This window comes from Sinocyclocheilus grahami, unplaced genomic scaffold, assembly GCF_001515645.1.
Source record: "Sinocyclocheilus grahami isolate Dianchi unplaced genomic scaffold, SAMN03320097.WGS_v1.1 scaffold182.1, whole genome shotgun sequence".
NCBI lineage: Eukaryota > Metazoa > Chordata > Actinopteri > Cypriniformes > Cyprinidae > Sinocyclocheilus > Sinocyclocheilus grahami.
In genome coordinates this window covers 549,612-561,859 of record NW_015505361.1, presented here as the reverse complement: position 1 = coordinate 561,859, position 12,248 = coordinate 549,612, and the positions used below count along the sequence as shown (strand labels likewise).

Here is a 12,248-nt window from a genome sequence, read left to right as displayed (position 1 = left end):
AGACAGACAGACAGATAGATAGATAGATAGACAGACAGAATAAGGGTATATTCAAAGGATATATTATATATACAGTATTATATAACAGTATAATTGTGAAATGTTATTACAGAATTGTTTGTTGTGTTGTGTGTGTGTGTGTGTGTAGACAACAAACAATTCTGTAATAATATTTCACAATAATACTGTTTTACTGTAGTTTTAACAGTCAGTGTTAATATGTATTATATTACTATGAACTTAATTTTTATCAGATAAAAATGACAACAAATATATATATATGTGTGTGTGTGTGTGTGTGTGTATGTGTGTGTGTGTTAATCAGTGTTGGGCTAGTTACTCAAAGAATGTAATATAGTACTCATTACTAGTTACTCCTTTCTAAAGTAATATTGTTACTTTACTTATTACTTACTGGCGACAGTAATTAGTTACATTACTTTTTCTTCACACCTCACAGAAGTTGTCACTGTGTAACTTCCACATAAAATGCTTCTAGAATGTTACTAACAACATATTTCTGCCTCATCATTTCACCAAAATCCACATTGGATCGCAGTCAGAAGTTATTACAAACACTCAATAATGACTGATAGTGACATTCAAGTAGAAGTGTTATATTAATCTCATTAATTGTCATGTGTAGCTTGAAGCTAACTGTAATTTCTCCGTTACCCATGTACGATTAAAATTTCATTATGTAGGCTATTTTATCAAATCACATAAGTTAGTAAGAAACTGTTTAATTTTCCAAAAAGATTTTTAATTATAGTAATATAATGTACCACGTGCTGATCAGAGGGATGTAATGCCAGAGTACAGTAAACCCACAACTTACACAACAGTGTTCAGATCATCTTTTTTCCTGATAAAATCAATATAATGCAATATTTCTATCTGCCGAATGTAAGCTTTTCCATATTCCAAGCTCGCCTGCTGCATTGGGGACATCACATGCATGTGTGAGTCGTGAAAATTATGAAAATAAATCTAGGAATTATTTGATTGTTGGATTTTAAATCAGTGGTGTTGAGGCATCAAAAGTAACTAAGTAACTACGCTGTTTTATGGACGGTAACTGTAATATTATTACTGAAATCTTATTAGTAATTAGTTGCACTACTAGTTACTGCAAACAGTAATGTTATTACAGTAACTAAGTTGGAAACTCAAGTATCTCAGCGCCCTCTGCAGGTAATTAACAGATAACAGACCAGCCAATGTTGAGGATTACCACTGTTAAAGGTGATGAAGCACCTGTAAATGTTTAATAATTGCTTTGTTTGTTTTTTTATTATTATGGATAATATATACAATATTTAATCAAAATAGCTAAATTAACCATTTAGATTTTTGATTCATTAGCTATTAGTCAGAAGTTAGAAAGAGCTTTATTACCAAGTATGTTTACACACACACACACACACACACACAAGGAATTTGACTTGACGACAGGAGCTTCCAGTGCAGAAGAAAGTACAGACATAGTGCAACATACTTGATAGTGCAGACATACATGGGAATAACTCAGTAGAAATGGAATATAACACTAATATAAGAAAAACAGAAAATTAAATAATGCACTATATACAGAAGTAGAAATATAGGGAAAACATAATTGTTTAAATGAATGTACATATGTTATTTACAAGTGTGTAGTTTACAAATGTACACTTTTCAGATTCTATGTATAAATATGTCAGTTGTGTTGGACAATGTATAGTTATGAATGTTTTCATTTTCAGGCTGAATATAGCCTGAAATATAGTGCCTGGCTGTTTTGGCCAGAAGGCAACTTTTTGAAGAGAGAATTATGCACATTATATTTATTTTTTTGATTTATTAGATATGATGTACATGCATATCTGTTTATGTATCATATCAAATACATTTCCTTTTTGAACTTTGATACTATAATGACCTTTTTGGTTTTGCCCAGATCACCATGACTCATAAGAATAGCGACTCATAGTGACTTGCAATATTCACAGTCTGACATCAGTGCTGAGTTCTATACTGTAAGGTTAACCCGGCCTGCTATAATAGTTTGAAAATGAAAAACAGTTGAAAACACTTGCTAGAAATTTTGAAAAGTAATCAAATGTAATCAGTTGCATTACTTTAAAGTAATTGAGATAGTTACACTACTTATTACATTTTAAATAGAGCAACTTGTACCAAAGTAACCTTCCCAACACTGATTATAGTTTTTATTATAGACACTCCAGGAAGTCTCTAGCATCATCTTTTTAATATTCATGAGCCAAGCTTTTTGCAATAGTGGGTTGCACTGATTGAATCGAAGTGAGCGGGGCTATTGGCGCGGAGGCGTGGTCGTTGTAAAGTCGCCTAAAACTGGATCAGAGTTTAACACGAGTATTCGGAGGATCATGCGATGCAGAGATGGCCGATCTCACCGGCTCCCTGTCCTTGCTGCTGGGGATTGTAGTTTTTAGCGAAGTGGCGAGGAGAACGGCTTTATATCTATTCCCAAATCGAAACTGGATCATCTATGCGCTCGAGTTGATCTCCACTTTTCAGCTGTGTGCATGCACGCACGAGTTAAAGCTGCTCGCGGAGATGGGCGGACTGGAGCCGCAGATCGCGCTGACGCTCACCTTCCTCATCTCGGTGGTGCACGGACTTTCATTCCGCGGCGCGATCTGTAGCCCGACCGGCGCTCTGGAGCAGCTCTACCTCGGGACTCTGACGCGGCGATGCGCACTGACGCGGATCTCATGCCAGCTGCTCGCGGCGGAGGCGGCGCGGCGCGTCATGCCTCACGCGTGGGCCCTGGCGCTCTCTGACCTGCACGCGCAGCACTCGCTGACGGGCTTTTCATGCACGAACAGCCCCGTTAACGCGCCTCTGCTGCAGGCCGCCGCGGTGGAGCTGGGCTGCGCGTTTGTGATGCACACTGCGGCGTTTAACGTGGAGAGGGTGGAGGAGAAATATCGCGTTCCTGCGATAGCTGCTGTCATCACCATATTAGTCTATGCAGGTGTGTGCACTGACCACAGCTACCACCGCTGTACTCTATAAGCTGTGCACGTGTTCTTATTGGCTTTTCCCACATGCATGTCAAATCAAAAGCATCTATCTATTTGTATATCTCATCATTTTTCTTTCTATCTATCTGTTTGTATATCTCATTTTTCTTTCTATCTGTTTGTATATCTATCATTTTTCTGTCTTATCTGTCATTTTTCTATCTATCTATCTGTATATCTATCATGTTTCTTTCTATCTTATCTATCATCTATCTGTTTGTATATCTATAATTTTTCTATCTATCTCTATAATTTTTCTATCTATCTATCTGTTTGTATATCTCATTTTTCTTTCTATCTGTTTGTATATCTATAATTTTTCTTTCTATCTATCTGTTTGTATATCTATCATTTTTCTATCTATCTTTATTTTTCTAGCGTTCATTCTATTTATCTGTTTGTATATCTATAATTTTTCTATCTATCTGTATATCTGTCATGTTTCTATCTATCTTATCTATCATCTATCTGTTTGTATATCTATAATTTTTCTTTCTATCTATCTTTATTTTTCTATCGTTCATTCTATCTATATCTATCTTATCTGTTTGTATATCTATCATTTTTCTGTCTTATCTGTCATTTTTCTATCTATCTATCTGTATATCTATCATGTTTCTTTCTATCTTATCTATCATCTATCTGTTTGTATATCTATAATTTTTCTATCTATCTCTATAATTTTTCTATCTATCTATCTGTTTGTATATCTCATTTTTCTTTCTATCTGTTTGTATATCTATCATTTTTCTGTCTTATCTGTCATTTTTCTATCTATCTATCTGTATATCTATCATGTTTCTTTCTATCTTATCTATCATCTATCTGTTTGTATATCTATAATTTTTCTATCTATCTCTATAATTTTTCTATCTATCTATCTGTTTGTATATCTCATTTTTCTTTCTATCTGTTTGTATATCTATCATTTTTCTGTCTTATCTGTCATTTTTCTATCTATCTATCTGTATATCTATCATGTTTCTTTCTATCTTATCTATCATCTATCTGTTTGTATATCTATAATTTTTCTATCTATCTCTATAATTTTTCTATCTATCTATCTGTTTGTATATCTCATTTTTCTTTCTATCTGTTTGTATATCTATAATTTTTCTTTCTATCTATCTGTTTGTATATCTATCATTTTTCTATCTATCTTTATTTTTCTAGCGTTCATTCTATTTATCGGTTTGTATATCTATAATTTTTCTATCTATCTGTATATCTGTCATGTTTCTATCTATCTTATCTATCATCTATCTGTTTGTATATCTATAATTTTTCTTTCTATCTATCTTTATTTTTCTATCGTTCATTCTATCTATATCTATCTTATCTGTTTGTATATCTATCATTTTTTCTATCTATCTGTCTATAATTTTTTCTATCGTTCATCCTATATATCTATCACCATTTTTTGCTATCGTTCATTCTATCTATCGTTCATTCTGTACTGTATTGTGTGAAGGTGGTCATCTCACTGGCGCGGTGTTTAACCCGGCACTGGCGTTCTCGATACAGTTCCCCTGTCCTGGGAACACTTTTGCGGAGTACAGTTTTGTGTACTGGATTGGACCAATACTGGGTGAGCATTAGTATTACAACATTCACTTTGACCTTTGAAGAAATCCTTCAGAGACTGTTCTGTAATTAAATAATTGTTATTTTTGTTAGGAAAACAAGTGTATCCTGTCAAACAAGTATAACAAAAGGCCAATCAATAAAGTGTCTTTAGTGCCAGAGGAAAATCATGAACAACACTAACTACTCAGCAAAATGTCTGAGAATCATTTAAGCACCACATGTATGTCTCAGTGTTTATTTGCTCACAAACCATACCTACAATCATAAAGCACATGTGTGCATGTTAACTCATAGTATTTATTAACAACAGCAAGAAAAATACAGTTCTATGTGTTCTTCATGCTGTTTATCTTACAGGTATGACAGGCTCTCTGCTGCTTTTTGACAAAGTGATCCCTGCTATTTCAGGGAAAAGCACAATTCCAAAGCACCTGAACTCTAATAGACTCGAGACGAAAAAGATGAAGTGATCTAATGCCTTATGACAGACTCTGATTGCATATGTGATTATATACTGTGAATATACACTGTAATTCTCCAGCTCATCTCCAAGTTTTAACCAGGGTTTCTGCAGGTTTTAAAAGGTCTTAATTCGCCCTTCTCAAGGCCTAAAAAGGTCTTAGAGCAGAAAGTCTTAAATTCATAACATAAATGTTGGATGCACAGGACAAATGAGTATCTTCCTCAGTATTTTGTCTTGTATTTCTAATACAAATATCTGAACATCCTTAAATCAAGATATACTTTCTTGAGATGCAAACTGAACATATGAAGTCTTGTTTTCTGAGAAATCGAACAAAAATAAGCGAGTTTGACTACAACAAGAACAAACATCTGTCAATGGCGAATGAAACCTTTTCCATTTGAATCAAGTTGATTTGTCTAAGCCTACTAGCAGATACTTGTTCGTTTTAATCAATTTCTCAGAAAACAAGACTTTAGTTATTTTGCTTCTCTAATAAATGTATCTTGATATGAAAATCTTTAGACATTTGCACTAATACAAGACATTTACATTTAGAGACCATATTAAAGTATTGTGTTCCATTCAGTTTATTACTTTCATTTTTTTCTTTAAAGTCTTACATTTATCTTCATAAAACCTGCAGAAACTCTGAATAACGAAATTGAAGGGTCCTGAATGTTTTTCTTTTTTAGATGGTTTTTGGTGAAATCTAAAATGCTTTCAAAATGTCTTTTTTAATAAGAACATGCATATTCATGAAGCACAATGAATCTCTAATGACATATAGCTGCAGGTTTACAGTAACATTCATAAAAAGCACATGGCACATGGTTTTGTTAAATCATATTTTAACAGATGGACATTGCTGGAATAAGAGACCTGAAGTGTTCTATTGCTGTTAGAATACTATTTTGTGTTAGATTCTACTAGCGATGGTTCTTACCTAGTAAAAGGTAAATGTTATAGTAGTACTACTAATCTTAAACACAGTTTTGCAGTGCTTTTGGATTATTCTGGGTAAAATAACCTGGGTAGACCAGACCGGATTGAGTGCCGCGTCTACAAGCCAATGCAGAATGTATAATATGGGATAATAACACACTCCTGTGTTACGAGGATTTAAATAAAGCAGTGATAAAATCTGTTTGTAATTAAACTTTACATAAAAGCACATGGCTCAGTGGTTATGTAACCTGAGAGGGCAAACAGGCTGTTGTGAAATAGTTTCTGATGGACCTTTGAACTTTTGTGAACGCACAGATGTGCTGAACCAAACTGATCTGGCAATTTATTTTTCACTACAGCGTGCAACAAAAGGCAAGCAAAACAGAACAAATGAAAGTGAACAATTGTGAGCTGTAGCAGGGTGTTCACACATGAATGCAAATTGTTGACTTGATGTGCGGTCAAATTCCATCTTTAAAGGAATAGTTCACCCAGAAATAAAAATTTGCTGTAAATGTCATCCTCATCCTCAGGCCATCCAAGATGTAGGGGAGTTTGTTTCTTCATCAGATTTGGAGAAATCTTGCTCACCGGTGGATGCTCTGCAGTGAATGGGTGCCGTCAGAATGAGAGTCAGAACAGCTGATAAAAACATCACAATAATCCACAGCACTCCAGTCTAGTGTTGGGCGATATGCTCAATTTTCATATCGTCAGCCTGTGAGATCGCCGATGCACGATATTATCGCGGTAATTTATGTAATTATTTACTTAGTTTCATTGCGAGAAAGTGAACCAACTCCAGCGTAAGACTAAAAGCAGCCCAATGTTTTTAATATGACTGAATTTGTATTTAACATGATAACAAATTAATAGAAACATCGTAAATGACTAATTCTAATGCTTACATTTCCTCGGTTACTCAAAAAGCAGCTGCAGAAAACGAGCAAAGAACATTACATTACCAAAGAACATCATCACAAGCTCAGTCTAGCGCGAGTTTATGCACTTTAAAAACACTCCCGTTTAAATCAGTGAATCTACACTATGTGATGAATAAATCTCTTATACTTACATCGCACGTACATCTGCACTTTGTTGTTTATAATGAGAAAATTTGCAAATCAGAATTCAGTCAGCGCGCGCTGAACAACGGAGCTCCGCTGCTTCAGCGAGGACTCATCTGAACGCCTCTGATTGGCCAATGCATTCATAAACTCAGCATAATCGTGTGTGATTGGTTAGAACACGCAATACTGTAAAAACACGCAATACTGTAAATATAATGCAACAAATAAGCCCTAATATTTAATTAGATAGTATTACTAGCCTGATAATAACGAGGACTCATCTGAACGCCTCTGATTGGCCAATGCATTCATAAACTCAGCATAATCGTGTGTGATTGGTTAGAACATGCAATACTGTAAATATAATGCAACAAATAAGCCCTAATATTTAATTAGATAGTATTACTAGCCTGATAATAATGATAATAATGATAATAATAATAATCGTCTTGCTATCGTCAAAGGCATCAGCCACAGGCGATACCTCTCTATCGTCTATCGGCACAACCCTACTCCAGTCCATCAGTTAACATCGTATGGAGTGAAAAGCTGCATGATTGTAATAAACAAATCCATCATTAATACTTTTTTAACTTTAAACTGTCGCTTCTCGCCAAAATACCTCTATCCATAATATTACTTCCTCCAGTGAAAAGTCCATCTGGTCTGAATCAGGAGAGAAATCTGCACAGATCAAGCACAGCTTACAAGCCAAAACAGCTCTAAACAATTATATATATATGAGGATTTTGATGTGAAGGACAACAGGAGATTTCACTTTTTTCACTTGAGGAAGTGTTATTATGGATTATGGACCTGTATTTTGGCTGGAAACAAGGGGTTGAAGTTAAAAAAACATCTTGATGGATTTGTTTTACAAACACAGCTTTTGGCTTCACAAGACATTAACTGATGGACTGGAGTGGTGTGGATTATTGTGATGTTTTTATCAGCTGCTTGGACTCTCATTCTGACGGCACCCATTCACTGCAGAGCATCCATTGCTGAAACAGTGATGTAGTGTTACATTTCTCCAAATCTGCTCCCATGAGGAAACAAACTCAAAATCGTGGATGGTCTGAGAGTGACAATTTTCAGCTAATTTTAATTTTGGGGTGAACTGTACCTTTAAGCTTACATTTGAGTGCTACTTGAGTTTTCTTAATGTGTGAAATACAATAATGATGGGATTATTCAGGGTGCTTTAATTACAAAAGCACTGATTCTCTTCAGAACTACTGATTGTTAAAAGGTTGGGAGGAAGTTTTAGAAGGTGTGTAAAGTATCATGAGTGAATCATTAGCTAAATCATCTCAGCACACTCACGCTCAGGTCTCATGAGAATAAGTATGGAGTTCGTTTAGAGGCCAACAGATATGCATTTAAGATATATAAACATTTCTGAAAGATTTTGTACTTGTGCAAGCTGCTCAGCCTGGGCCTGTTCTGTGTGTCGCCGCTGTAATCTGTCATCAGGACTAAGTCCTAATCAAGAGAGAGAGAAATCACACAAACTCCAGCACTGCCTGAACACACATTCATTCATGATAAATGCATGGAATATCTGTTCGATTACAGCACTGAACAATATAAGGGATTAAACAGGAGGAAAGGCGACTTGAAGTCCACTAAAAAAAAACTGCATATTGTTAGCTCATGCATCACATGTTAACAAATGAGACCTTATTGTAAAGTGTTATCTACATTTTAGCAATATATTTTATATTAATAATATTGGAAACTATAGTTACTATGGTACAATATTGTGGGACCACCAACTAAACTAGACCACCACTACTGAAGTAAACTGTATGAATAATGAGTTTTGTCACACACAGACCTTCGAATTCGGCCGAAGGCACGTCGGTCCTGACTCCAGCCATGTGGTACTGCTGTGCGACGGACTGGGCCAGCATCCCCTGTAGCCGGTCCAGTGTGGCCTGACCCTCGGCCGTCAGGTGAGACAAACCCTCCTCATAGGTGTAAAACGTGGGGACGTCGCCCTGACCCTGACCCTGCTCTTGCTCTGAGAGAAAACAGAAATAATACAAAAGCATTGAAACCATGTGAAAGCGGACTTTAATATTCCATTAAAAAGCAGAGAGAAACCAGATCAGTGGTTGTCAACCAGGAGCCAGGAGTCATTAGGGGGCCTCAGGAAGCTTTAAAAAGAGCTCAAGATGACTCTAAAAAGGCCAAACCAGCTTTAAAATAACCTAAACCTGCTAAAAATCCAAATGTAAGCTGACATCATATTTGTTATTTTAATTTGGAATTTAAATTATTATATTAAAAAAACAAAATTAAAATCTTTTCTTTTTTTTTTATTAGTTTTTCAATTTCATTCGATTTTTAATAGACCTGGAAGTGTCATGGAAAATGATCAAATCTTTAAAAGTCATGAAAATGTATATAATGAATATAGATTCTTCTAGTTATTTCATGCACTAAAATATTTAATCATGTAGTGACTTTCTGAGAAACTGCCATTTGAGAGTAAAAAGGATTTTAAAACTCATCTTGTAATTAATCAATGTAAATTCATTGCTCAAAAAAAGAGTGAACTATGAAAAACACCAAAACATCTAGAATTACGGAATTAATTTTTTTCAATTTTAATCACTTATAAGTAGTTTATTTCATTATTTTTAAGGATTACAGAAATTTTTCTTTTTTTTTATTATTATTTTCATTTTTCTAGAATTACAGAATTTAATTATCTTCATTTTAATTGTAATTTTATACAGAATTTTTTTTTCTTTTTTTATAAGCAGTTTATTACATTATTTTAAGAATGACAGAATTGAATTGACTGAATTTAGAATTTATTAAAAAGTTGTTTGTTTAATTGTTGTAGAATTGAATTATTTAAAAGTAGTTTGTTCCAGTATTCTAGAATGAAAGATTTCATTTATTCATGGTTTGTGTAAATAAAAAAGGCTTTGTCGTTACAGCAGCTTTTGCACCAGAAATGTCTTGGCCTGTTTGAGGGGCTTTTGAATATTGTCTTGGACTCTGGGGGACCTTGGAGTCCAAAAGGCTGAGAACCACTGCGCTAGATGCATTATGGATCCAAATGACTCTCACCAGCCTCCTCGACGTCATACTCCTCTCCCTCGTAATCGTCATCATCGGTGTCGGCGTCATCGGGGTCGGGGTGCAGGGCCTGACAGTCGCACATGGCGGAGAACATGGGCTCCACTGCACACACAAACACACACCGTCACTCATCCAGCAGTGATGCTCACGCTCAACTCATCCACGCTCGCTCCACACACTCACATGCGGCTTTATCACTGGGCACGAAGCGGATCTCTGTGATGGTTCCTGAGTCTTCACTGTCGCTGTCGCTCTCCTCGTCGTCCTCTCCTGCATCATCCGAAGCTTTATCCTGCTGCTCTGCTTCAGCTTCATCTGGAAACACAAAGAAGATCGGTCAGGTCAAACCTCTGGATACCAGAGCATCTCTGTTTGGAAGATGATGCCTCACCGTCCAGTTTTGCATTGACCATCACATACAGGTGCTCTTCTGGAAAGGCGCTGAGATCTCGTGAGATCGCGTGCAGACTGATGGAGGGGTACTCGAGACAGAAACCCATCCCTGAACCATCAAACCAGGACAGATGCCTGCGAGGACAGAGAACAGCTGCATTAGTACAGATATCCCAAAAAACATCATGGCATGCTAAAACCATGTTTTTGTTTGTTTGTTGCTTGTTTTTGATATGAGATACCATGAAAATACTATGTATGAGTGTGTGTGTGTGTGTTTGTGTATAAAACGTATAATACATAATTATTAATATAATACATATAAGTAATGAAAAATAAATAAATTGATATATAAATAACCATTTATATAAAGTATCACAAAATAAAGAGAGAAATAAATAAATGGGTAATAAATAACTAAATATATAAATTATATAACAATTAATATGATAAATATAAAACGGACAATAATAAAAATATGATATTATATTATGGAATATATTTTACATAAAATAATGAAATATACAAATATATAAAAATATAATTATTTACATTTATAACAAGTATTATACATTATAAATATAAAATATACATAAAATAAATGTCTAATTAAATATAAAACATATACATTTGTATATATATATATATATATATATATATATTCTAAATATAATACATAAACAATCAAAAAATAAATAATTACTTTGTATTTATATAATATTATGTACAATATATTGTAATACATATAATTACATATAATAAATAAAAAATATATTAACAAATAAATACATTTAGATAACGTTACTTATTTATATATCACTATATTGAATGATACCATATTACTATCTCATGCTACCACTGTACTAACTCATTACTTTTCGTAATGTGTCTACTACCCTTGCTAGCCATAATGTGTGTTTATTTTTAGAGTTTAAGCATACATAAATAACTAAATGCGTGCACAGGTCTTCTGCTGTAGGACACTCACACTCTCTCACTCTCTCACTCACACTCTCACACTCTCTCACACTCACACTCTCTCACACTCACACTCACTCTCTCACACACTCTCACTCTCTCACACTCTCACTCTCTCACACTCACTCACTCTCTCTCTCTCACTCACACTCTCACTCTCTCTCACTCACACTCTCACACTCTCACTCTCACACTCACACACTCTCACACTCACTCACACTCACTCTCACACTCACACTCACACTCACACTCTCACTCTCACTCACTCTCTCACACTCTCTCACACTCACACTCTCACACTCTCACACTCACACTCTCACTCACTCACACTCTCACTCACTCACACTCTCACACTCACTCACACTCTCTCACACTCACTCACACTCTCACTCTCTCACACTCACTCTCACTCTCACTCTCACTCTCTCACACTCACTCTCACTCTCACTCTCACACACACACTCTCACACTCTCTCTCACTCACACTCTCACTCTCTCTCACTCACACTCTCACACTCTCACTCTCACACTCACACACTCTCACACTCACTCACACTCACTCTCACACTCACACTCACACTCACACTCTCACACTCTCACACACTCTCTCACACTCTCACTCTCACACTCTCACTCTCACACTCTCACTCACTCTCTGTG

At 35.4% G+C, this 12,248-nt stretch overlaps 2 protein-coding genes across 2 annotated transcripts in view; one reads left to right on the top strand and one right to left on the bottom strand.

Moving 5' to 3' along the window:
* The first annotated feature begins 2,290 nt into the window (after positions 1–2,290).
* Positions 2,291–5,593, top strand: LOC107594401 (aquaporin-11-like). The gene is made up of 3 exons (XM_016284421.1): positions 2,291–3,001; positions 4,522–4,638; positions 4,995–5,593. Exons 1-3 carry the CDS (start codon positions 2,404–2,406, stop codon positions 5,105–5,107), a joined length of 828 nt encoding a protein of 275 aa, XP_016139907.1. The 5' UTR covers positions 2,291–2,403; the 3' UTR covers positions 5,108–5,593.
* Positions 5,594–6,966: 1,373 nt separating this feature from the next.
* Positions 6,967–12,248, bottom strand: part of LOC107594388 (methylosome subunit pICln-like) — a 7,682-nt gene continuing 2,400 nt past the window's right edge. Inside the window, exons 2-7 of the mRNA XM_016284409.1 lie at positions 10,609–10,745; positions 10,401–10,532; positions 10,206–10,319; positions 8,959–9,144; positions 8,536–8,603; positions 6,967–6,981 (exon numbers count right to left, since the gene is read on the bottom strand). Coding sequence (XP_016139895.1) covers positions 6,967–6,981; positions 8,536–8,603; positions 8,959–9,144; positions 10,206–10,319; positions 10,401–10,532; positions 10,609–10,745 — 652 coding nt within the window. The remainder of the gene's footprint in view (positions 6,982–8,535; positions 8,604–8,958; positions 9,145–10,205; positions 10,320–10,400; positions 10,533–10,608; positions 10,746–12,248) is intronic.